The 27,491-nt window shown below is 36.4% G+C and overlaps 1 protein-coding gene across 4 annotated transcripts in view; it reads left to right on the plus strand.

Annotated features, from left to right (window-relative positions):
- The window catches only part of CDK8 (cyclin dependent kinase 8), a 133,905-nt gene that overhangs the window by 37,151 nt on the left and 69,263 nt on the right, over positions 1-27,491 (plus strand). For all 4 annotated transcript variants that reach the window (XM_045844915.1, XM_045844916.1, XM_045844914.1 and 1 more), the window contains exon 2: positions 21,393-21,468. In XM_045844915.1, coding sequence (XP_045700871.1) covers positions 21,393-21,468 — 76 coding nt within the window. The remainder of the gene's footprint in view (positions 1-21,392; positions 21,469-27,491) is intronic.

Genomic DNA, 27,491 nt, shown 5'->3' on the forward strand with positions numbered 1-27,491 from the left:
TACTCTTGGACCTTGTAGCTCAAATTATGATTCCCAGAAACAGCAGCCATATCATGTGGGAGCTTCTTAAAAATGCAGAATCTCAGGCCAAAACCAGACCTAAGAAACCAGAACCTGAATTTTTACAAGACTCCAAGGTGATTTATGTGCACATTAAAAACTACTTGGTGGTTTACCTGTATCTGTCAGCTCAAAAATAGCTTATCACACTGTCATCTTGCTCCAGCCAGGGAGATGGGAAAAAGAGAATGGGTATGCAGATTTATTTTTAGGGCATGAACTGGTAGCTGCCCATATCACTTTCAATCAGATCTCATTGATCAGAAGTTTGTCATATAGCTACAACTATTAGTAGTTAAAAGAGAAGTAGGAAACATTTAGCTGTGTAGATATGTGCTGAGGTGTGCTTGGCAGGCTCTGTTACTAAAAGGAAGAAGAGAAGAATGAATATGGGAGGAAACTAGCAGCGAGACTTTGGCTGGATATGGAATTCTAGGTTGGAAGTCCTGTTTAAAACCCCAGAATTTTGAATATATTATTACGCTGTCTTTCTAACTTCCCTATTGTTGAAAACTTCAATGCCATTCAGATTCCTGATCTCTCTATATAACTTGTTTTTATTCCCTAAAGCTTTTAAGATCTTTTCTTCTTTTAACATTTCCATTTCCTATAACCATCATGATTATGCACACTTGTGGATCTTATTTAATTTATTGTGCTGAGTACTGAGATGTAGGGCAGGGGGTTTTCAGTTATAGAAAAGATTTATCCTTAAGTTCTATCAAATGCTCTTATTTGATATTTTCTCTCTTTGCATTTTTAAGTATATTTTATTGATTATGTTATTACAGTTTTCCCAATTTTTCCCCCGTTATTTCTCCTCAGCCCAGCATCCTCCAACCCTCCAGTGTGTTGTCCCCCCCCCCCCCCACCCCTTAGTTCATGTCCATGGGTTGTACGTATAAATTCTTTGAGTTCTGTTTCCAATACCATTTTTGACCTCTCCCTGTCTATTTTATGCCTACCAATTATGCTGCTGCTTCTCTGTACCTTTTCCTCACTATTCCTCCTTTGCCTCTCCCCACTGAAAACACTCCATGTAATATCCATTTCTCTGATTCTGTTCCTGTTCTTTCTTTCTTTTTTTTAGGTTAATTTGTTGACAGTTGTGAGTTTTACTGTTGATAGTTGTCATTTTACTGTTCATAGTTTTGATCTTCTTTTTCTTAGATAAGTCCCTTTAACATTTCATATAATAAGGGGTTGGTGATGATGAACTCCTTTAACTTGACCTTATCTGTGAAGCACTTTGTCTGCCCTTCCATTCTAAATGGTAGCTTTGCTGGATACAGTAATCTTAGATGTAGGTCCTTGCCTTTCATGACTTCGAATACTTCTTTCCAGCCCCTTCCTGCCTGGAAGGTTTCTTTTGAGAAATCAGCTCATAGCCTTGTGGGCACTCCTTTGTAGGTAACTCTCTCCTTTTCTGTTGCTGCTTTTAAGATTCTCTCTTTATCTTTAATCTTGGGTAACTTAATGATAATGTGCCTTGGTGTGTTCATCTTTGGGTCCAATTTCTTTGGGACTCTGAGCTTCCTGGATTTCCTGAAAGTCTATTTCCTTCACCAGATTGAGGAAGTTTTCCTTCCTTATTTGTTCAGATAAGTTTTCAATTTCTTGCTGCTATTCTTCGCCTTCTGGCACTCCTGTAATTCGGATATTGGAATGTGTCAAGTTGTCCCAGAGGTTCCTAAGCTTCTCCTCATTTTTTTGAATTCTTGTTGCTTCATTCTTTTCTGGTTGAATGTTTTTTTTCTTCCTTTTGTTCCATACCTTTGATTTGAGTCCTGGTTTCCTTCCTGTCACTGTTAGTTCCCTGAATATTTTGCTTGATTTCATTTTTGGTATCTTTCATTTGTTGTTTCATTTTTCAACCAAACTCAATCAGTTCTGTAAGCATTTTGATTACCAGGGCTTTAAATTCTCCATCAGGTAGGCTGGCAATCTCCTCATCACTTAGTTCTGAGGTTTTGCTCTGTTCTTTCATTTGGGCCATATTTCTTTGTCTTGGCACACTTGAAAAGTTGTAAGGGGGCAGTGCCTTAGGTATTTACCAGGACAGGGCAACCCTCCTTGCTGCACTGCAGCACTGCCTTTGGGGGAGGGGCTAGAGAGGAAACCATGCACCTCCCCTGCTCTACTCTAGCGCACTTTCCAAGGAACTCTTGTGTGGGACTCAGAGTTTCTCCCACTGTGGCAACCCCTGCCATAATCCACAGTCAACTCTGAGTCCAAGTTTCCCATTCAGCGAGCCCCACCTACATGGTCGTAGGCCTCCCCTGTTTCCTCAGCCAGCCCCACCTGCAGGGTCCACTGCCTTGCGGCCAGTTTTCTCTGTCCACCATCTTACTGGTTTGTTTTGTCTTGTTGACTGTTTCTTTAATTCCTTGGTTGGCCAAGTTCCATGCAGTTTGATTTTCTGGCACTTGTGGTTGTTTTATGATTTTAGATTGGTTGTTATCTTCATTTTGGTTGTGTTAAGAAGCAAAGGGTTTCTACCTATGCCTCCTTCTTGGCCAGAACTCTCTCTTTGCATTTTAAAAATCTTTTTACTTACTTGTATTTTTTAACCTTTCTTTCAGCCTTTATAGTTGATTTTTTTATTTCTGCTTTCATATCTATTTTTTGTTATCTGAATATTCTTTTTTATAACTTTGTCTATATTTTATGGATGCAATAACTTATCTCTTGTGAAGATATGGTTGTTTTAAGTGTTCTTTTCTCTTTTGTGCATTGTCCCTGTTTAAGCTATTTTGGTCTCTTCTTATTAGAGACTTTCCTTAAATATGGTGATTCTCAGCAATTTATTAATAATTGAGCATGACGCACCAAAACATTGAAGGATCTGCTATCCTTGCTTATAAGGAGATCGGGTAGGGAACAAGCCATTTTTTTGCGGACTCCCTAGATCTCAGTATCTGTAGATCTTTTCTTTTGGAATTCCCCAAAAGATGACCAAGATATCTTATTAATAAAGCAAAAGCTTCTTTGAACTCCAAGGTCCTTCATGCTGTACAGTCTTTGTTGCTCACTGAAAAGACAGAACGTGTCTCAGCAAGGAGACTTAGCTCATAGAAAATCCTATTAACTTTATCCCTCACACATTGCCATTCATTGTTATAATACTCCAAGGGTCAGCAAACAATGGCCTCTGGCCAAATTCAGCCCACATTATGTTTTTATCACTGTCAGTTAGCTACAGATAGTTTTTACATGTTTAAAGGATTGCATTAAAAAAAAATGCACAACAGACTGTTATATGGCCCACAAAGCCTAAAACATTTATAGCTGGCCCTTTACAAGATAGTTTGCCGATCCCTGCTACTACTCCTCTATTTCCCCCCTAAAAAGGGAAACTAGTCTTTGCTGGCATGTTGTGCCTGAATAGACTTATCATAAACTACTCTAGAAAATTCAGACTTAACTGTTATTAATGGATCCTATCTTAAGAACAAAACAAACAAATATGAAGCAGGATACACTGGAACAGATCTCAACTTACCCATTGAATGTGACTCCTTACTAGCGGCAAGACATGCCCAGATAACAGAACTCGGTGAATTCACCACAGTTTGCTAGATAGCTAGCTAGTTAGCTAGCTAGTTAGCCAGAGATAAAAGAGTTAATGTATACAAACACAGTAAATCTGCTTTGGGGGTGGTCCATAATTTTGGAATGCTCTGGAAACAATGAGGGTTATTGACTTCAACATCAGTGTGTCCTAAGGACATAACTGTTACAAAGATAAAAGCCCTTTTTTAAAAAAAAAAAAGGTAACATGATGGTTAAAGAAAATGCCCTGGCTGATCCTTATGGCAGACAGGCACCCGTCACTAAGATTGCAGCGCTCAAGATAAGGAAAGACCAAATCTTGAAAGAGGTCCAAATAGGCTATCACAGAATGCAGTGACTGAGTACCTCTAGAGTTGAGAAAGGGAGGTGTTCAGACTACTAAAGTGGACCTCTGGTGCTCCCAGGACAATTTCTTTATGGCATCAGAGGTCCTCAAATGGAATCTGGGGGATTTTTCACATAAAATTATGTGCCCTCGTAAGGAGAATTAGTTGGTAAACTCAGCTAATGGGAAACTACTGAAATTCCTGAGCATGTTGTGATCTATGTCTCATCTATCACCAGCATCATCCTTGGTTAAAACAGTAAAAGTGGGTCATGGACAAGAGTTGCAACCTCACAGTACCTTTGAACACCTCCAAATGGTTTTCATACAAGGGTTTTGAATATGTTCTTGTCATTGTTTGCTTATTCTTGGGGCAGACTTAAAGCCTTTCCTTGTTGGAAATCAACAGCTCAAACAGCCACACAAAAAACTTACTCATTTTTGTGTTCCCAACCTGAGGAATGCCAACCTTTCTGAAAGGAGTCATCCATTTTGCTGAAACAATTATTACTGAGCTTTCCAAAGCCCTTCCACTCACTCAGAAACTTCACTGTACATATCACCTCTAACCTTCAAGAAAGGTAGAAAGAACAAGGGGAATTCTGAAACTAATGTTACCAAAGGCCTTAGAATTTCTATGACCTAAGATACTGCCATTGTCTTTAATGACAACGAAATCATCTCCTCTTGGGGCTCAACTAGTCTTCAGTTACTAGTTAATACAAACTAGCCTATATGTTTAGGAATTATCTTTGATACTATATTCCAAGCTACTACAACCAGACATGGCTATACTGTCTGCCAGAAACCCATGCCATATACTCAGTTTTACCATCAACAGGTATAAACAACCTTTCCTCAGCATCTTCATAAACAACTCCTGTGTAACCTAAAACCTGGAGACATGGACTTTTGAAAGACACAGAGAAAGACAGTCCTTGAATCTGCGGGAAAGAACTTGTCTCCTTGGTACCAATTCCTTGTAATGAATCATTTTCTTTTCTGGGTAACTGGACTCAAATGTTAAATAACTTTCTAAATAGCAAGTACCACAAAAGGCCATCTATCATATAGTTCATAAGAAAGAAGATTGCTATCCCTACCAAAGCAATACACAGGGATCTTTTATAGGAGGTAGATTTTGTAAGTTAATTTTCACAGAAATAGGCCTTGGACTAGAGAATAGATAATATATGTGAAGGTTGTCTCACTTTCACAGACCTCACAATGAAGACAGGTTACTTAAATCCAACCCCAAGCTCTTCTGCCTTAGAGCTACCTTACGATATTGACATTACAAATTTCATTACCTGGCGCTGGATCATTCTTCATCAAAATGTTACAATTCTCGTAGTCAGCTCCATCAGGGGTATTTCACCCCAACAGATAATCAGGTGGCTCCTAAAGACTGATACTAAATTTGTGCCATAGAAGTCTATTGGCTACTACCTGCTAACTAGTCAGGGATTTGTAACCTCGGTAAACTGATGTCTCCCAGAACTCATTTTGGCCCAGCAGTTTCCTCACTTGGGAACTGAGACTCTAACTCCCTAACCACTGAAAGGAATTCTGAATTGTTTCACTCTCATACCAAGCTTCCTCACTTCCAGCTTTACAAGAGGCCCATTAAGTAAGAAGAATTCTACATACTAAGGTTCAGAGAATAGCAGTGGAACTAGACAATGCAAACAAGACCGAAAGAACTCTTTGTCCAGGAGGCTTTGTGAACAGGTAGTAGTTCAGAAAAGAGACACTTTAGATATAATATTGGTCTGTCTGGCGGAAATGTCATGCTTACAACTTGCCAATCCTTCCTGGGATCATTATTATTACTAAAAAGACTGGAGAAGCGAAGAAAATAAGAACAGAATTGATAATTTTGCCAATAGCCCAACATTTGGTTTTGTGGGCTCTTTAGATAAACCGGGATCTATTTACTTAGCTTAATTTTGGCACTCCTGGGTTCTGGCTTAGATGTAGGCAGAAGAATAGACCTAGAGAATATTATGCTAAGCCAAATAAGTCAGACAGAGTAAGTAAGCCAAAAACTATGAGTTCACTTATATGCAGAATGTAAAAAAACAAAACAAAAAACCAACAAAACAAATGAACAAAGAAAATGAAACAAACTCATAGATAGATACAGAGAACAAACTGATGGTTGCCAGGGTCAGTGATGTAGGGGATGGGCAGAAGAGAAGAAGATTAAGCAGTACAAACTTCCAGTTATAGAATAAGTCATGGGGATGTAATGTACAGCATAGGAAATATAGTCATTAATATCATAATAACTATGTACTATAACAGATGATTACTAGATTTGCTATGGTTATTGCTTCAAAAGTATATAAATGTTGAATCACTGTGTTGTACACCTGCGAGCAATATAATATTGTATGTCAAGTATAATTTTAAAATTTTAAAACTTTTTAAGTGTACTGCAGACTCCAATCATAATCCTTCTCTTAGTATTCATTTTGTAGTGCTTCAGGTGTGTGAACTCCAGAGTACTAAATGCTGCTGCACAGTTTCTTTGTAAGAAAACTCGGATTCTTACAGTTTGACATGACCCTTGTACTCTCCCCTAGATTTCATCATGAAACCTCATATAGTGATAAGGATCTGAACTAATCATGTTCCTAGATGGGAATGTGGGGCAGGGTCTGGGGTCGGGGGCAGGAAAGAGACTGAGAGCCAAACCAAAACCACCTGAAACCACATATTGACTACATTAACATTGGTTTACTATTTGACTTGACTTAATATGGTTTTACTACTCCAGGAATTCTTGCCCAGCAAGATGAAGTTACAAATTAACATGGATCCCGGCTCCTGGGGTCTGCAGCATTATGGATGAGATGAGACAAATTCACATGGACTACTGAGTCCTGTGGAGGAAAAGGGTCGGTGTGGCCTCTCTCTCAAGAGGGGAAAAGCCTTGAAGCACCTTGGCCACTTTCTCAAGAGGAGAGCACCTGGACCCTTGCCTTGACAGGCTTTTACTGGGTTCAGTTTGCACAGGAATACAGGGTATATACCTAAAGCTCATCAGTCATTGTCAGGCAGAAATGATTAAACAATAGATAACATTCAAAGAACTCTGAGGGCTTATTCTGAGTCAGGGTCAGATAGTTAAAGGGCCATAAAACTTTGGGGAACAAACTCATTTCATGCTTAGACCCTTATCATTTAAATTGAGGACATAAGCAGGTTTCATAGGACTTTATGCATTCTTTCTTAGGCCTGATCACCCTAGGGAACCCGCCCTTGCCAGCACAGGGCCGTACCCACCTATAGCATTGTTTTGGGCTTAACTCAGATAGGGGAAGTAAGGCAGCCAGCCTCTAGGACACTTCTTGCAGACAGAATGGGGACTCAAGCTATGTCAAAGCTGAGGGACGAGCGTCCATCACCCCCTTTTTCTATAGCCCCCCAAGTCCTTCCCTGAGGGCCCCTTTGTGACCGTGCCTGTCTTAGGTCATCCCTCCTTTGAGGAATCTTACCCATCATTGGCTAACCAGTCATCTGCCCAGGAACAAGCAGGGTGAAGAGAAAGGTGGCAGAGGTGGTGCCCCTACAAGGAAGGTAAGCTTTGTCTCCTAAGTGGCTTATGGTTCCAAGGTCCTTCACTCAGCCTTAGTCACAGGGAATTGCAGCTTCTGAAACCAGGCAGGGCAGTTCCCAACAACAAATGGTCTTGTTTGTTTCAGGAATGGCCAAAAATTACATTTATCCAAAAAACAAACTACCCCTTTCCCAGGATAGTATGCCCCTCAACTTAAGCTTATCAGAAACTCTACTCTTTAAGTCTCGATTTGAAACTCTTGACAATTGCCATTGTCTTTGCCTTATCCCAGTCAGGCCACTGCAGTGAAAGAGCCTCATAAATATTCCCCCACTCCCACCCTGAAACACTACTAAGATTCAGAAAAGACAAAAGACTCCCTTATTCTTCTGTTTTCTGTTGATTCTGTTAAGCTGCTAATAGCTGTTAGTTCAGTTAACTGTTCCTTTGCAGGTAATGTGTCTGCATTATTGTGCTACCTTTTTTGATCATTTTCTTTTCCACCTAAAAAACACCCTTGTTCCGTATGCAGCTATGATTCATAATGCTTTTTGCATTTGTAATTTGCTGTCATTAGTTTTAGAAAATTCTCAGCCATTGTGTCTTTAAATATTGGTTGTGCTCTCTTATCTCTTTTTTTTTTTTTTGGAAGGGAAATATACTCTATTTTATGATTTTCTGTTCTCAGACTTTTTTAAAAATTTAAATTATTTTATTGTTGTTCGATTACAGTTGTTTGTATTTTTCCCCACCCTTCGCCCTCCCCACCTCCAAACCCATCTCCTTCCCTTGCTCCCACCCTCCCCCTTGGTTTTGTCCTTGTATCCTTTATAGTAGTTCCTGAATCTTTCTTATCTGTCTTTTTTCTCCTTTTTATGGGATTCAGTTATATGTATATTAGTCTTTCTCATCGGTCTTATCTAGGCCTCTTGTACTCTCCTTCATGGTTTTTATCATTTTGGCGTTTCATTCTTTATTTTTAATGTATTCCTCTGATTGCTTCTAGTTCATTAATAATCACTTCTGCTGTATACCTCTGCTTCTAAACCCATCCATGTGTTATTAAATACAGCTATCTTTTCAGTTTTAGAATATTTTTCTCCTGAAAAATTTGTTGTATCCTATTCTTGGGCTTTTGAGGCTGTCAGAATTTTCAGTCTTTTATCATCTTGAAAATTACATATTAAAGACTGTATAGGCTATCTGTAATCTTTATGAGTTTATTTTCTGTTGTTTGTAGTTTCTGTTCATTGCCTTATCTCTTATCTCCTCATGTACCTGGTTATTTTTTATTATGTTTTGGACATTGTGTTTGAGATTTTGCTTTAGAAGTAACTATACCTAGGACATTTTCTCTTCCAACAATTAGCACTTTATTGGTGCCTGAACGAGCTACCAGTCTGGGATTACATTAATCTGCTTTTAGGCTTTGATATTTGAAACTGAATTTTAGTATCCCTGAGAATTAGTGTGCTTCTCATTCATGTTATTTTTAGAGTAGTTTTCTTTAAAGTCTCAACCAAAAGTGCATGGGTATTTCCTAGCACCCTTTTTTTCTTCCTCCCTGACTGGACTAAGTGGTCCTTGGACTATTAAATTTTATCTCCTTAGCCCCTCAAAGTTATCAAAGGCATCATTCAGCTTCTTTGTAGAACTAAACATAACTCTTTGACTAGCATTAAATCCTGCATGAACTTGTTAATTATCTACTGTTTGTACCATATAAATTAATTTTATTTTATCATAATTTTTCTTATAGTCGCATTCAGTGATATTTTCCTTTTTTTTTTTTTTTTTTGGTTTGAGTAATGGGAATCTTTTTTTTTTCTTTTCCAATGAAATGTTTTGTCAAATATTAAAAGGCACTAAAAGGAGGACCTGTTTAGGCTGAAGCAAGTCTTTGATTTTTCTAGACTTCCCTCCCTTTACTCCTTTCTGTTCCGGAGTGATCTCATTAAATTTTAGCGTTCTATGAAAGTTTGAAAAACTTACTTTGGAAGAAAATGTCCCATCAAGTGCTTTTAAACATATTTAAGGCATGTAAAGAGACTTAATGAAAAAAACATAATGAATACTTTTATCCTCCACTTAAGGAATAAAACATTACAAAATTAAAACTCCTTGTGTACCCTCCTGTGGGGGAGATAATAATGGTCTTTGAAAGACATCAGTGCCCTACCTAACACCTGGAACCTGTGAATATGTTGTTACGTGGCAAAGGGGAATTGAAGTTGCTGATGAAAGGTTTCTAATCAGTTGGCCTTAAAATATCATTATTCTGGATTGTCTGGGTGGGCCCAATGTAATCACAAAGATCCTTAAAAGTGGAAGAGGGAGTTAGAAGTGACAGAGAAGGATGCGTGACATCAGAAGCAAGGTTATAGTAATATGATATGAGAAACACTTGACCCATTATCAGAAGGAGACATTACAACTGATACCAGAGAAATACATAGTGTCTTAGGAAACTTATCAACAGTTACATGCCAACAAATTGGAAACTTGGAAGAAATGGATAAATTCCTAAAAATCCTTCAAGTTTGAGTCATGAAGAAATAGAAAATCTGAACAGACCAGAGCAAGTATGGAGATTTATTAAGTAATCAAAAGCCTCCCAACAAAGAAAAGCCTAGGACTAGATGCTTTCCTGGTGAATTTAAAGAGTTAACACCAATCCTCAAGTTCTTTCAAAAGAATTAAAGAGGAGGTAACACTCCTAAACTCATTTTCCGAGGACAGCATTACCCTGATACTAAGCCAGATGGACACTGCAAGAAAAGGCCAGTGTCCCTGGTGAATATAGATACAAAAATTTTCACCAAAATATTAGCCAACTGAATTTAGTAGACATTAAAATGATTGTACACCATAATAGAGTAGGATTTATCCCTGGGATTGAGTATATGTGTCAATATATGGGTATCAATAAATGTGATATACCACATTAACAGAATGAAATGTAAAAATCATATCATCTCAGTAGATGCAGAAAAAGCATATGACAAAATTCAACTTCCTTTCGTGATAACTTAAAAATCACATATGGAGGAACATAAAAATAATAAAGGCTGTATATGAGGGGAGACCCCTGAAAAAACAGAATTGTCTTCTGGAGGGTGGTCCTTTTGTAATACAGGCTTCCCCCTGCTCGGTGAGTGTTGTAGGAACCCATCTGTATTACTGTACTGGCTGGCCTTGTTGTGAGAGACAGTGTTCAGCCTCAGTGAATTTTTTTTGAAGATTCTTTAACGTATTCGGCCATTTCATGATGGTGGCTTACAAGTGTGCCTGCTCACACAATGCTGAGTGTTGAGCAGTTTTTGATCAAAAACGGCATTACCCCCACCCCCACCCTACTCATTTGATTTCCCCCCAAGTGATTTTTTGTTGTTATTATTGTTTCTCTGGATGTAAAAAGTCCTCAAAGGGAAATGTTTTGCCAATGTGGAAGAGGTGAAGCAGACAAAAAAGGCAGACACACTAAAAAGCATCAAAATTGATGAGTTAAAAACTGTTTTGAGAAGCGGGAAAAAATCTCGATAAGTATTTAGTGCATCAAATGGAGAGTACTTTGAAGGTGACTAAAGGTTAAACATGAAGAGTAAATACACATTTTTTTAAGAAATAAATTCCGGGTGTTTTAGATCTCCCTTATATAATATCATACTAAGTGGTGAAAAGGTATAAGCTTTTGCTCTTATGATTAGAGTGTCCACTCTCATTAGTCCTATTCAACACAGTACTGGAAGTCCTAGCCATAGCAATTAGGAAAGAAAAATAAATAAAAGGCATCCAGTTCAGGAAGAAGTAACATTGTTTTTGTTTGCAGATGACATGACTTTATATATATACATGTAAAGTCTTAAAGACTAACAAAAAACTTAGAATTAATCAACAAATTCAGTAAAGTTGCAGGATATAAAATCAACACACAGGAATTAATTGCATTTTTATACAATAACTACAAAGTATCTGAAAAAATATAAAGCAATTTCATTTAAACTAGATATCTAAAACAATAAAATACTTAGGAATAAATTTAACCAAAGAGATGAAAGATCTGTACCCTTAAAACTAAAACTTTAATAAAAAGAAATTAAAGACACAAATACATATTTCTTTTTTTTTTTTAAAGATTTTTATTTATTTATTTCTAGAGAGGGAAGGGAGGGAGGGAGAGGGGAGAGAGAGAGAGATTGAGAGAGAGAGAGAGAAAGAGAGAAACATCAATGTGCGGTTGTTGGGGGTTATGGCCTGCAACCCAGGAATGTACCCTGGCTGGGAATTGAACCTGGGACACTTTGGTTCCCAGCCCGCGCTCAATCCACTGAGCTACGCCAGCCAGGGCCACAAATACATATTTCTTAAGAATTGAAGAATATTGTTAAAGTTTCCTACTTCCCAAAGCCATTTATAGGTTCAATACAATTTCTATCAAAAATATAATGGCATTTTTCACATAAATAGAATAAACAATCCTGAAATTCATATGGAATCTCAGAAGACCCCAAATAGCAACACACCTCTGAGAATAACAAAACTGGAAGCATGCTTTCTGATTTCAAACAATACTACAAATTTCTAGTAATCTGAACATATAGTACTGGCATAAAAATAAATGCATAGACAGATGGTGCAGTTAGGTTGGAGAACAGTTTTTGATAACTGACAAGGTAGATGAAATAAAGGAGAAAAATAAACTAATTTCCAGGTTGGTAAATGGTCAACCACAAGTTGTGAGGGTCTGATGACCTGGGCCAAGGGTGCAAGTGGGTATAGGACAAAGATTCAGAATATCTAAGCATGGAAGTAGATCCCTCTGGACTCTTCTGTTCTTTTACTTCAATCTCATTGGTAGTCTAGAGTTTGAAGGCTAGGGAAGAGATGTCTGAGAGCTTTTGCAGGTGTTAATTTTCTAATCCATCACAGGTGTCCATCATTTTAACCTCTTATTCACCAGATGGCTTTCTATTTATTTATTTTTTCTTTCACATTTCGTTTTGGAGCTCTCTTATGAAGTAATTTTGTCTAAGGCTTCCTACATATATTTTTAGTATAGCTTTTTTCTGAAAAATATTAATGATTAGGAAATACAAGCCAAAGACCATTTCCAAGTTTCTTTAAACATCAATTTAAATACTGTATTTTCAAACTATAAGGTGCACTCCCACCAAATTTGGGAGGAAATGGGGTGCGTCTTATAGTCCAAATGTAGCTTACCTGGCTCACTGTTGTGGGGGGCGGTGGAGTGGGGTCACAGGTTATTAAATATTTTACCACATTTTTTGCTTCAAAATTTGTTTTCCTGTTTTCCTCTTATAAAACCCAGGCACATCTTATGATCCTGTGCGTCTTATAGTCCTAAAAATATGGTACATTGCTTTCAATTCAACTGAAAGAAACCAAATACTAGAATACAAGCTAACTCTGTACTTGTGGCTAATATGTTTTAGAGAATTGGGTGACTGGAATGTGATAACTTACATGTTTTGTAGTTCTTTGTAGGCGTGTTTTATATTTAGATCACTGTTTTCAATTCAGAACTACGGAATTGATTTTCACATAGTCTTTCTAGTTCTTAGATGTCAGATTTATAAGGTATATGTATGCTTTCATCTTGAGATACCTTGTAATAGTAGGAGTAAAGACAGAAGTTATACATAGAGCCATGAAGCTACTCTTGTAAGTGAAGTGATGTGTACTATGGGAAATTTTGGCATTGCAGTACCTGATCTGTAGTCATAAAAATATATTCACTTTTCGCTATAACTGCTTCTCACAATTTTTTTTTCAAATGTTGCTTCAAGAACAGTTGTACAGGTATTTAATTACAAAAATTGTAGCAGCTGACATGTTACATGATACAGATTGTTTTACTAAACATAACCTATTGTTTTGTAAGACAACTTCCATTGAGGAGAATTTAATTATTTAATGGTATAAAAGATCAATTTAGTACTACTGCTAGCAAAGCTTATGTAATATGTTGGGAATATTAAGGGCTTGTTAAAGATAATCTAAATTTGTGATCTGTTTAGACATTTTTCCAATATATTCATATTTGGGAGTAGTCTAGTTCAAATAATCATTGTGCTTTTTCTGTTGGCTTTGAATCATAAATTTTATACATAATTTAAATTTTTTCACTTTGCTGTTTTTTTATTTTTATATAATTAAAATGTTACAGGTCTCTGAATGCTGCAAATAAAACTTCAGGTTGTCTTTTGTTTTAGGGTCTCTTGGTCCCCTTTCTTTGTTCTTAGAATACAGGCATGCTTGTTTTTATGGCACTTTGCTTTATTGTCTTTCACAGAGACTGTGGGGTAGTTTTCCTATTTGTTTTTGTTTTTTACAAATTGAAGGTTTGTGGTAACCCTAACTTGAGCATGTCTATTGACGCCATTGTTTCAACAGTATTTGCTCTTTTGTCTCTGACATGCTTTGGTATTTCTTGCAATATTTTGAACTTTTAAAAATTATTGTATTTGTTATGTTGTTCTATAATCAGTGATCTTTGATGTTACTATTATAATTCTTTTGGAGCACCGTGAACCACTCTGATAGAAGATGACACACTTAATAGATGTTGTGTGTGTTCTTACTGTTCCACTGATTGGATGTTCCATCTCTCTCCCTCTCCTTAAAGCCATCCTATTCCCTGAGACACAGCAATATTAAAATTAGGCTAATTAACAACCCTGTAATGGCCTTTAAGTGTTTAAGTGAAAGAAAGAATCATGTATCTTGTCTCTCATTTTAAATCAAAAGCTAGAAATGATTAAGCTTAATGAAGAAAGCATTTCAAAAGCTGAGGTGGGCTGAAAGCAGCAGTTAGCCAAGCTATGAACACAAAGGAAGAGTTCTTGAAGGAAATTAAAAGTTCTACTCCAGTGAACACACCAATGATAAGAAAGTGAAACAGTCTTATTGCTGATATGGAAAAAGTTTTAATGGTCTGGATACATCCAGCCAGCCACAATATTCTCTTAAAGCAAAGCCTAAACCAGAGTAAGGCCCTAACTGTCTTAAATTCTGTGAAGGCTGAGAAAGGTGAGGAAGCTACGGAATAAAAGTTAGAAACTAGCAGAAGTTGGTTTGTGAGGTTTGAGGAAAGGAGTCATCTTTATAACATAAAAGTGCATGTGCTGATGTAGAAACTTCAGCAAGTGACCCAGAAGATCCAACTGAGATAATTAGCTAGATTTTCAGTATTGACAGAATAGCCTTATATGGAAGAAGGTGCCATCTAGGACTTTCATAGCTAGAGAGAAGAAGTCAGTGCCTGGCTTTAGAGTTTCAAAGGACAGGCTACCTCTATTATTAGGGGCTGTTGCAGCTGGTGACAAGTTGAAGCCTATGCTCATTTGCCATTCCAAAAGTCCTATGGTTTGTAAGAATTTTACTGTATCTACTCTGCCTGTGCTCTAGAAGTAGAACAACAAAGGCTGGATGAGAGAACATGTGTTTACAACATGGTTTACTGCATATTTTAAGTCCACTGTTGAGACCTGCTGCTCAGAAAAAAAAAAATCCTTTAAAAAATATTACTGCTCGTTGACAATACACCTGGTCACCCAAGAGGTCTGATGGAGATGTATGAGAGTAATGTTATTTTCATGCCTGCTAACATAACATTCTGCAGCCCCTGGATCAAGGAGTAATTTTGACTTTCAAGTCTTATTATTTAAGAAATGTATTTCATAATACTCTTGTTGCCATAGATAGGTTTTCCTTTGATGGATGTGGGCAAAGTAAATTAAAAACCTTCTGGGAAGGATTCACCATTCTAGATGCCATTAAGAACATTTCTGATTCCGCCCTGGCTGGCGTGGCTCAGTGGATTGAGTGTTGGCCTGTGAACCAAAGACATTGATGGTTCGATTTCCAGTCTAGGGCACACGCCTGGGTTGCAGGCCAGGTCCCTGGTAGGGGGCACGCAGGTGGCAACCACATATTGATGTTTCTCTCCCTCTCTATCTCCCTCCATGTTTGCTTCTGTAAATAGGTATCTGACTGCCCAGGGTGGTGGTTACAAAGGGAATTTCTTAAAATAAGACAACAGTGAAGTTTGCTGCATCAGTAGAATCTTTCCTTCATGAATGATTTCTCTGTGGCATGCGATGCTGTTTTACCCACAGTAGAACTTTCAAAATTGGAATCAGTCCTCTCAAAACCTGCTACTGCTTTATCAGCTAAGTTGAGGTAGTATCCTAAATCCTTTGTTGTCATTTCAATAGTCTGCACAGCATCTTCACCAGGAGTAGATGCTATCTCAAGAAACCCACTTTCTTTACTTATGTGTAAGAAGCAACTACTCCTCTGCTCAAGTTTTATCTTAAAATAGCAGCACCTCAATCACATATTCAGGCTCTGCTTCTAATTCTGTTTCTTTTGCTATCTCCACCACATTAGCAGTTACTCCTACACTGAAGTCTTTGACTCTCAAAGTCATTCTTGAGTATTGGAATCAACTTCTTCCAAACTCCTGCTAATGTTGATATCTTGACATCTTCCCATGAATCAGAAATGTTCTTTTTCTTTAAAATTTTATTTATTTTTAGAGAGAAGGGAAGACAGGGAGAAACATTGATGTGTGAGAGAAACATTGGTTGGTTGCCTTTTGTATGCCCCATGTGGGGGCCTGAGCTGCAACCCAGGCATGTGCCCTGACCAGGGATTGAACTGGTGACCCTTCAGTTTGCAGGCTGGCACTCCATTCACTGAGCCACACTAACACAGGCTTGTGTTGGCTATCTTGATAGAGAATTTAGGAGGTAGATTAAGGGGGAAAGACAGTTTCACAGTATTTTAATAGCACATCGGCCTTAGTACTTATTCACAATAACACTTGGAGTATAAAGGGATGGGCAAAAGTAGGTTTACAGTTGTGAATATGTGAAACATTTCTGTTTTATTTAGTGTATTATTTATTATTATTATTCTACTTTTGATGACCCTTGTATATAACACATGAACATTTAATGAATATTCAGGTATATTCATATTCCCGGTGTGAATATACTTTTAAGAAAAAAATGTTTGGGGCCAACTAGAAATAAATTAGGGTCTTCCAGCCAAGATGGAGGCGTAGGTAGATACACTGTGCCTCCTTGCACAACCAAAATAAGGACAACAACAATTTAGAAACAAACAAAAAGAAACAACCAGAACTGACAGAAAATTGAACTGGACAAAAGTCTGACAACCAAGGAATTAAAATAGACACATTCATCCAGACAGGTAGGAGGGGCGCAGTCAGGCGGCCAGGCAGAGAGGGGTCTCGGCAAAAGAAAAAAAAGCAGCAGTGACTTGTGGACCCTGGTCATGCGGGATGGCAGCAGGCAGACCCAGCGAGGCGCGCAAGGTGGCTCGATGGCCTGGTGGTCGCACATTCACGCACAGATAAACCAGGTGAAACTGGGGAGTGAGACAGACCGTGCAACCCAGGGGCCCAGCTCGGGGAATTAAAGCCTCAAAACACTGATAGAAAACACCTGTGGGGGTTGAGGCAGTGGGAGAGACTCCCACCCTCACAGGAGACTTCGTTGGAGAGACCCACAGGGTCCTAGAACGTACACAAGCCCACCCCCACGGGAATCAGCACCAGAAGGGCCCAGTTTGCTTGGGGGAAGCAGCCAAAGAGACTGAAATTCGACAGAAAGTGGAGCAAGTGCTCCCTCTCGGACCCCTCCCCAACATACAGTGTCAAAACCCAGTCACTGGGTTGTCCCACCCTCACCTAAGCCTCCTAAGCCTCCGCATATATAACAGGTGTGACAAGACAAAAAAAAAAAAAAGGCCCAAATGGAAGAACAGATCAAAGCCCCAGAAAAAAATACAACTAAGCGACGAAGAGATAGACAGCCTATCAGATGCACAGTTCAAAGCACTGGTGATCAGGATGCTCACAGAATTGGTTGAATTTGGTCACAAATTAGATGAAAAAATGAAGGCTATGCTAAGTGAAATAAAGGAAAATGTACAGGGAACCAGTAGTGATGGGAAGAAAACTGGGACTCAAATCACAGGAGTAGACCAGAAGGAAGAAACAACCACACAGAAAAGGAAGAAACAAGAATTCAAAAAAAATGAGGAGAGGCTTAGGAACCTCCAGGACATCTTTAAACATTCCAGCCTCCAAATTATAGGGATACCAGAAAGGGAAGAGGAAGAGCAACAAGTGGAAAAGTTATTTGAACAAATAATAAAGGAGAACTTCCCCAATCTGACAAAGGAAATAGACTTCCAGGAAGTGCAAGAAGCTCAGAGAGTCCCAAAGAAGTTGGACCCAAGGCACACCAGAATTACATTACCCAAGATTAAAATGAAGGAAAGAATCCTAGAAGCAGCAAGAGATAAAGAAACAGTTACCTACAAAGGAGTTCCCATCAGACTGTCAGCTGATTCTGCAAAAGAAACCTTACAGGCAAGACGGGGCTGGGAAGAAGTATTCCAAGTCATGAAGGGCAACCACCTACATCCAAGATTGCTCTATCCAGCAAAGCTGTCATTTAGAATGGAAGGGCAGATAAAGTGCTTCTCAGATAAGGACAAGTTAAAGGAGTTCATCATCTTCAAGCCCTTATTATATGAAATGTTAAAGGGACTTATCTAAGAAAAAGAAGATAAAAAATATGAACAATGAAATGACAGCAAACTCAGAGTTATTAACAACCAAAACCAGAACAAAAGCAAAAGCAAACTAAACAAACAACTAGAACAGGAACAGAGAGTCACAGAAATGGAGATCACATGGAGGGTTAGCAACAGGAGAGTGGGAGGAGGAGAGAGGGGGAAAAGGTACAGTGAATAAGTAGCATAAGTGGTAGGTAGAAAATAGACAGGGGGACGGCAAGAATAGTATGGGAAATGTAGAAGCTAAAGAACTTATGACACCTGGACATGAACTAAAGGGGTGGGATGTGCAGGGTGGAGGGGAATGAAGGGGGGAAATGGGACGCTAATAGCATAATCAATAAAATATATTAAAAATAAAATATAAAAAATAACATTCTGTTAACTCTCTGGTAACTTTTTAAAAAATATAAAACATGTAATTACTTGGGATGGGGAGAGGACTGATTGCAGATTAGACTTTTTTAGTTCATTGAGAAGAAATTTTCTTGTAGCACCTTGGCCATTTTTAAATGAGAGAAAGTTGGGGAATCTTCCTTATTAAGGAAGAGAATGAGTAAATCTTTGGCTTAATTTATTTCCTTATCTGCCCCTGTCTTTCTCTATAGAGGACTCTAAACAGATAAAACAAGATTCTGTTTTATCCCTGGGTTAACAATCTGGTTAAAATTAATACCACATCTGTGAAAGTGTCTAATAGACTTTTAGTTTGACCCCAAGTTCATTTTATTTTTGTATCACTCTCTTTAACTTCTTTAAGTCTTTCAAAAGTCATTCAGACTTAGTGAACATCAAATACCGATATTCTTACTGTATTTTTAATATGAGTGCCCATGGTGCTTTATTAGAATGTATATTAAAAAGTCATTGTCCTGAAAAAAATGTTTTTCCAGAAAAATAATGTAGTTGTTATTTGTTTTCGCAAGTAAGGTTTGAGAGTACAGTATGTTGTAAAAACAAAGATAAAGCTGTGTTGGTTTTAATAATCATTTAAAATAATAAAGTAAAAGGCCTGCCCAGCTAGGTCAGTCGGTAGAGCATGAGACTCTTAAAATAATAAAGTATAAGACGAACTTAAATGAACTGATTTTATAAGGAGTCATTTATTTGCTCAAATATTTGCTCTATTCAGATCTACTATCTCTGCCCTTCTTTTAGTCTGTGACCTCATTTTCAACATCAAAAAACATGAAAGCCATTAAAATGAGAACTCCTCCAGTTTTTTGCTTCTGAGCAGACTTTTGTACACATGCATCTGTCCTTTCCTCTGTCATCTTTCTTCCCATTACAATGGGAGTATTTCTGTTTCTCTGAATCTAATTTCTCCTCAGTGTTTCATTCTTTGTTTTCTTAATTTTTTTCTCTCCTGCATCAGCAGCTTTTTTCCCTTTGTTTCCTTCCTTTCAGCACTTAACATATTCAAGTTTCTTCCATCAAAAAAAAAGTAATTCTTTAACCTTTTACATTATTCCATGTGTTGCCTTATTTTCTCCCTTCAAAGAATTAACTACATTTATTGTCTCAATTTACTTACGCCCCATTCATTCCTTAGTCTTCTGCACTATAGGCTCTGCCACTATATCACTGCAACTATTTTAGCCTAATCCACTATCCAGTCATGACTTCATTGCTAAATTTAGTGGGCTCTTCTTAGTCCACCTTTTACTAGACTTCTCTGCAGGTTTTGATACTACTTTCTTTCTGTACCTCTTTTTTAAATCCTTACCTGAAGATATGTTTATTGATTTTTTTTAGAGTAAGAAGAAAGGGGTAGGAGCAAAGAGAGAGAAATATTGATCAGTTGCCTCCCGTATGCACCCCTACCGGGGACTGAACCCACAATCTTTTGTTGTGCAAGATGACATTCCAACCAACTGAGCCACCTTGCCAGGGCTTCTTTTTGCTCCTTCTGAAAATCTTTTTCTTGCTGGTTCTTCTCTTTGGTTTCATCTCATCTACGCTCATGCCTTGGATTACTATGTATATGCTAATTACAGTAAATTGGTGTCCTCAGCTTTCTCTTGAGCTTTAGATGTGTTTATTCATGTTGCCATCTGCACTTAGGTATCTTACAGGTACCCAAACTCAACCTACACAAAATGGAACAATTATCCCCTGTCTCCTCCTGCTGTGTTTCTTACTCCAGTGCAGAGTGTTGTCTGTTAACCAAGGCAGATTTCATTTTCCTTGACTCTTCCTTATCTCCAGTATTTAATCACCAAGTGCAATTGGTTTTACTTTACATCTATCCTGTCTACTGTGTATAGCAACCACCATTCTGTAGTAGCCACCATCTCTCACCTGAGAAATCTTAATACTGTTTATCTTTAACTGGTGTCTCTGCCTCCTATTCTTATTTACTCTCCATAAGCATTCAAAAGACAGTTGCAGATATTTTCCCCAAAATAAAATATAATTAATATTCATCTGTTAAAAAATCTTTAATGGAGTACTTCCTGTTGTTCTTAGAGTAAAAAGGCTTTTAGGTTCTGATTCCTCATTATATCCCCTGCTTTCATCTTCAGTTGTTCACTGTATCTGTTTTTTTCCTCAAATGGTTTTCTTTCATCTCATATGCCATCATACTGTTTCCCCTCTTAACTTACACACACACTCTCTGTGGTTTGTGCTTGCCCTATTGGAATATACTTTCCATTTTTTAAAAATTTTGGTGGGTTAGTTATTTATCTAGTCCAGTAGATACAGAAAGCTTAAAAGAAGGAACTCTATTGTATCCTGGTATCTAGTCAGTTCTGGATTACATAGTAAGTGCTTAATATACACATGTTGAGTGAATCTATTTGAAGGTATCTGGGGAAGTGAAGACCATGTCATGGTTTAAATTATAACCATTTTGTACTTTAGTGATGAATTTCTTTCTTTTTTTGATCCACTAATATGTGAATGGGTTTTAGAAAGCAAGTTTTATATTACATATGTGTGTATTGTGCATACTAGAGTGGCAAGAACCTATTGCTGGAAAGTCAGAAACTCCATTGTCTTCCCCAAGTAACTGTGGGGCCTTGGACAAATATTATTCCTTTGAATCTCATCAAATAATGAGGTTGGATTAGACTGTCTAAAAAGCTTTTCCTGTGTGACATTTTGAATATATGTGAGAGGTGTCAAATACATATTAAATATGGGGTTTATATTTATTTATATTTTATTTTATTAAAAATGTACATACGTTTTAGATTCATCTATATATTAAAATAACTTTGTTTTTTACAGGAAAGATGATAAAGACTATGCTTTAAAACAAATAGAAGGAACCGGGATCTCTATGTCGGCATGTAGAGAAATAGCAGTAAGTGAAGCTCTTTTTATCATCATTATTACCAACTGACTTACATAGTAAGTTATTTAGGTCTCTGAATTGTGTTTTTCACATATGCACTTTAATTGAAAATCAGTATTTTCATATCAACTATCTATAAAAAATATACTTACTTTATAAAAGAGAACTAAATATCTAATAAAAATTTCTATATAACTTCATTTTACTGGGATTAAATCAATCTCAGCAATTTATATAAATATATATTTTCTCAATAAATGTCCCTAAATAGTTAAGGGTTCAGTTCTTATTATTTCATCTAATGTAATACAAGTGGTATATTCATATAAAATTAATATTTCTATTTTTACGAGATTGCTACTTATATGAACTTAAAATGAAGTTGTGTTATTTGATTTTTACTATATCTGTCTATTTATTTGAGTATGTAAAAATATATGCCTTTTTCCTTTGGAAGCACAGCTTTCCATATGGTATTACAATCTCATTTTAATTTCCAAGGGAAATATTCTTTATGTTTAATCCATTACCAAATTATTTGTACAATTACACTGAGTATTACTCCCATGAGATTTTACTTCTGCTTTTAGTATTGTAAAACTATGGGGCCAAAATTGTCTTTCTGGCTTTAATTTAAATAATTTTATGACTTAATATTAATTCACATAATTTTGCCCCTTTAACAGATTCTCTACCATAGGGGTTTTACTTAGCAGTCATTTATTGTATATCATGTTGACAGAATCTAGAGTATGTGGAAGTAAAGAAACAGAACAAGTCAGGGTCCCCGGCCATAAGTAATTACATGCTGATGAGGAAAGAGACTAATTGATCTTATAATAAGAACAATGTGCCAAAAATTATGACAGAAGTATGTAAAGAATGGCAGAAGAGTATACCTCTAAATTACAGAGCCAAGGAAGGTTCTAGTTTTGGAGGACATGTAAGAATTACAAACATGAAGGAAGACTGAGGTGGGATGGAAGGCATTCTTAACCAAAGGTATGCCAGGTTGAAAATTGTGTTTTACTTAATTGATGAATTTTTTAAACTTTTGAATCTTGAGGCAAAATATCTGTACATTGTCACTTCTTTAACAGCTATTAGTCTATATATTCTAGTCAGTTTTAAAGAACTAAAATTCATTGAACTATGATAGTGATATTAGAAGTCATGATAGTAATTACTTTTGGAGGTGACAGGGAGTGGCAAGAAGTGGAGACAAGGTAGTTTTCAGAATGCTGGTAATGTTATGTTTTCTTGATCTTACTCAGAGTTTGGTTATGTGAGTTGAATATGTGAAAACTCACTGAGCTGTGCATCTATGGTTCAGTGCTTTTCTCTGTGTTTATTATATTTCAACCAAAAGTTTTAAAAACAAACAAAATTCCATTGATTTCAGGAACAGACACTCTTATCTTCATGTTTATATTGATAAGTGTAAATTCAGTCTAAGCACAGAAAGGGCTACGAAAACTTATTTTTTAATACTTTTTAAAAAGATTTTTATGTTTTTAAAGAGAGGGTGAGGGAGGGAGAAAGAGATGGAGAGAAATCTCAGTGTGTGGTAGCCTCTTGTGCGCCCCCTAGTGGGGACATGGCCCGAAACCGGGCATGTGCCCTGACTGGGAAGAGAACCAGTAACCCTTTGGTTCCTGGGCAGTTGCTCAGTCCGCTGAGCCACACCAGCCAGGGTCAAAAGCTTATTTTAATGTATTTGATTGTAGTTGTTCAACCTAAGATGAACAGAAATTTTTAATTTTGGTGAAGTCTAATTTACAAATTTTTACTTTTATAACTATTATTTTTTGTGTGTCTGGCTGAATAAATCTTTATTGATCCTCTGATTGTGAAGGTATTTCTGTTTTCTTCTAAAAGCTTGTATAGTTTTAACTTTATTTTCTAGTCTACGATTAAATTTAGTTTGTGGTATGATGTAGGGCTTGAGGTTCTCTTTCTGTCATTCCATATGAATGTACAATTGTTTTTTGAAAAGATTATTCCTGTTGAATTCCTTTGGTACCTTTATAGAAAACTAAATGGCTTTGTAAGTATGGGACCAATTCTAGGCTCTGTGTTGTTCCATATATCTCTTTGTCCTTATGCCAATACCGTATTGCTCTAGTATTATAGCAAGACTTAAAATAAGGCCATATAAAGGCAACAGCTTTACTCTTGTTTCATGATTGTTCAACCTTTGCATTATTACATTAAATTTTTAATCAGTCCATTTCTAATTCTACAATATCCTTGCTAGAATTATGATTTGGATCAGTTCAAAGAATTGATATCTTAATAATATTGAAACTTGCTAGTCACGAATCTAAAAAAACACACTTTCCATTTTTTAAGATTTTTTAAATTTTTCTCAGTGTTTTTTAGTTTTGTTAAATTCATTCCTAGGCACTTCATGTTTTTTGACACTACATTATTATGTGGAATTATTTTAAAATTTTCATTTTCCATTTGTTTGTTTCTGTGTTCAGTTAATAGAATTGATTTTTAATATTACTAGATATTTATTTATATACAGGGTGGGCAGAAGTATGTATACAGTTTATATGGAAAATAATACAATAATCAATAATGATACAAGAATAAACTTTTGCATAATCACAGCTATAACCTACTTTTGCTCATCTCTGTATATTATAAATCTAAATTCACTGGTAGGTTTTGGTGATATCTTAGGATTTTCTACATAAGTTATTATGTTATCTGTGAATAAAAATAGTTTTACTTCTTTCCATCTTTAGGCTTTTAATTTTTTTCTTTTTATTGCACTGGCCTAGGGCCTTTCATACAATGTTGAATAGCAGTAAGAATAGACTGCTGTGACTTGTTTCCATTTTGGGGGCAAGTGTTTTCTAGTGTTTCACCATCATATAAAATTCTAACTACAGGCTTTTTATAGATGCCGTTAATCAGGCTTAGGATGTTGCTTCTATTTTTTCATAAATGGTACTGAGTTTTATCAGATTTTTTTTGTGGTGTTAAGGAGTTCTAAGTCTATGAGTTTGAGCGATTATCTAATTATCTTTCTTGTAATGTCTTTGTCTTTGGTAGGAAGATCATAGTGTCCTCATGAAACAAGTTAGGGAGCATTTTTCCATTCTTTATTTTCTGACAGAGTTTCTACATGATGGTAAATAATGTGATTATTGTTCACCAGCTAGTGTTATGTTCTTAGTAGACATGGAGCTCTTCAGATTTTACATTTCATCTTGTGTTTGATAAGTTGTATTTTTACATAATTTCTACATTTTATTTAAGTTGTTGAATTCATTAGCGTAAACTTGTGCATAGTAGTCACTTATTGTCTTTTCACACCTGTAGCTTCTTCAGTGATATCCCTGTTTCATTGCAGATTTGCTAATTTGTGTTTTCTGTCTATATCACAGATTTCTGCTCTTACCTTTATTATTTTCTTTTGTTTATTTTTGGCTTACATTTCCTTTTTATTTTCTTAACCTGTAACCTTCAGTCATTTATTTTTACACTATTCTTTTCTAATATAAACAATGAAAACTGTAAATTTTTCTATAAATTTTGGAATATGTTTTACTTACATTCCAAAAAAATTTTATTGTGTTTTAATTATTATTTAGTACAAAATATTTCAAATTTTCTTTGTGCTTTATCTTTTACTCATGAGTTATTTAGAAATGTATGTTTACTTTTTAAATATGTGAGTCTTTCTAGATAATTTATTGTTGTTGATCACTAATTTATTTTGTGGTCAGAGAAAAGATACCCTGATTATGTTTTAGAGATACATACTGAAATATTTATAGATGAAATCATGCGCTATCAGGAATTAACTTCAAAATAATTACAGGTAAGGCAGGAAGAGAGGGTGTGAAGATAGATAAAATGATACAGGCTGTGAGTGGATTATAGTATATGGGGATTTGTTTTACTATATTATTTTACTTTATAAACAATTTCCATAATAAAAAGAAAAAAAAATCATCTCCTATGCCAAGTCTTATCAGACCTTTCTCTCTTTTATTTATGAAATCTTCCTCTGAGAAGTCCTCTTTTCCCACCACTCACTTCCATTATTCTCTAAGGATCCATACCTAATTTTTTTCATAGCACATATTACAAATTGTAAGGTGTTTCTTCTTATTTATTTGTTTACCTTCTATTTGTTGTTCTAGCCCCACTACACGGTGACATTTCTTCACCAGTGTAAACTAAATTGGCAGTCTTTGTAAGTAAGTGTAAAAGGAAGGGAGGAAGAATAGAACTCCGAGGATGTCTACCAAAGTTAAGAGCATTTCATCCTCTCTGTATTGTAAGTGGTTTGTTTTTGTATTTCCAGAATTTCCTGTGAACTGGAATTATTTATCATACTGCTTTTCAAAACTGTGCTGTAGTGGACCCTCCATATTCCAAGACGCAGCCTTGTAGTTGAGATAGGGAACCTGTGGGAGCAGAGGTAGAGTTCCAGGATCTAGTTTCTGAAGCTCAGGTCTACTTTAACCTGAGCACCTCAGGTTTTTGTTTTTGATTTTGTTTTTGTTTTAAATCCTCAGCCCAGGATACTTTTTTTCCCATTGCTTATAGAGAGAGAGGAAAGGAGAGAGATAGAAAGAGAAATATCAATTGGTTGCCTTCTTGTACTCGCCCCAAACAGGGATGGAACCTGCAACCTGGGTAGATGTCCTGGCTGGGAATTGAACCAGCTACTTTTGGTCTGTGGGATGATGCTCCAACAACTGAGCCACACCGGCTAGGGTGCATCTCATTTTAAAAAATCAATTTGGCAGAATTCTATTGAAGAAAAGTTTTCACAGCTTTTTTCAAAATTGAAATAAATTTTGGAATAATTCTCCTTTAGCTTTTGGAGTAATTTAAAAGTTTTTATTTCTTGATTTGAGAGACAAGAAGGGGGAGGGGAGAGAAAGAGATAAAAACATCGATTTGTTGTTCCACTTATTTATGCATTCATTGGTTGCTTTTTGTGTGTGCCCTGACCAGAGATTGAACCCACAAACTTAGTATATTGAGACAATACCCTAATCAACTGAGCTACCTGGCCAGGGCTACTTTTATAGTAATTTTAATTCAACTATTATACTTACAGCATAAATTTAGAATTAATTATTTTTGTTTTGTTCAAAAATTTTTAATATTAGAAATCAATGCCATTTTGAGAATCTTACAGGTTTTCTTAAACTATTTTCTAATTCTCTACTATCAGTGGTATTTATTGATAAGATATAATTTTAAATATTATTAAATATTTATTAATACTTTAAAAGTTCAGATTGGTATTTTGGCACAACTAGAATGAATTAAGTTTATTATAAATGATGTATTAAAATATTTATACTTTTAGCAGTGATCTTAGAACTCAGAGAATTATCAGATTTTATTCCCAGTAGAATTAGAAAAACTTAGTTTCTGTGATGGAAACCATTGTATAAATTTATTTAAACCTTTTCTTTGAGTATTTTTAACACAAAATCTTCTAAAGGGCAAAAGATAACTTACAAAATGTTAAGAAATAGGCATTTATATACTGTGGGCTCTGTATGGGTGATGAAATGCTAAAGTTCTATTCATCGAATATGAAAACTGTGGAATACTCCTAACAATGTTTGAGTCCCAAGTTCACAGTACTGCAAGTATTGCTTGTGGTTAAAACCCAAGCTAGATTACCTGAGGTTTTATTCTGGCTTTACCTGTTAACTATCTTGAAAGACCCAAAGCAAGTTACTTAATTTCTGTGTTTTAGTTTCTTCATTGAAAATAAGAATAATTATAATATCTCATAGAGTTATGGTGAGAAAGAAGCTTAGAACATTTCATCAGATGTCATTCATTCATATATTTGCCAAGTACTTAATACACACCTTTACCAGGTGCCAGGCAGTACACTAGAAGCTAGCAGGGCACTGGCAAGCAAGACACAGCACCTGCCGTGGTTCAGTTGACAGCCTAGTATGTGTTTAAAACATCTGTGTGTGGATTGTAAAGAGAGCTAGTCCCCCAGGGTATTAGGTTTTAGGAGGTATTGGTAT

This window comes from Phyllostomus hastatus, unplaced genomic scaffold (assembly GCF_019186645.2).
Source record: "Phyllostomus hastatus isolate PE091 unplaced genomic scaffold, TTU_PhHast_1.1 phas_contig_41, whole genome shotgun sequence".
NCBI classification, from domain to species: Eukaryota; Metazoa; Chordata; class Mammalia; order Chiroptera; family Phyllostomidae; genus Phyllostomus; species Phyllostomus hastatus.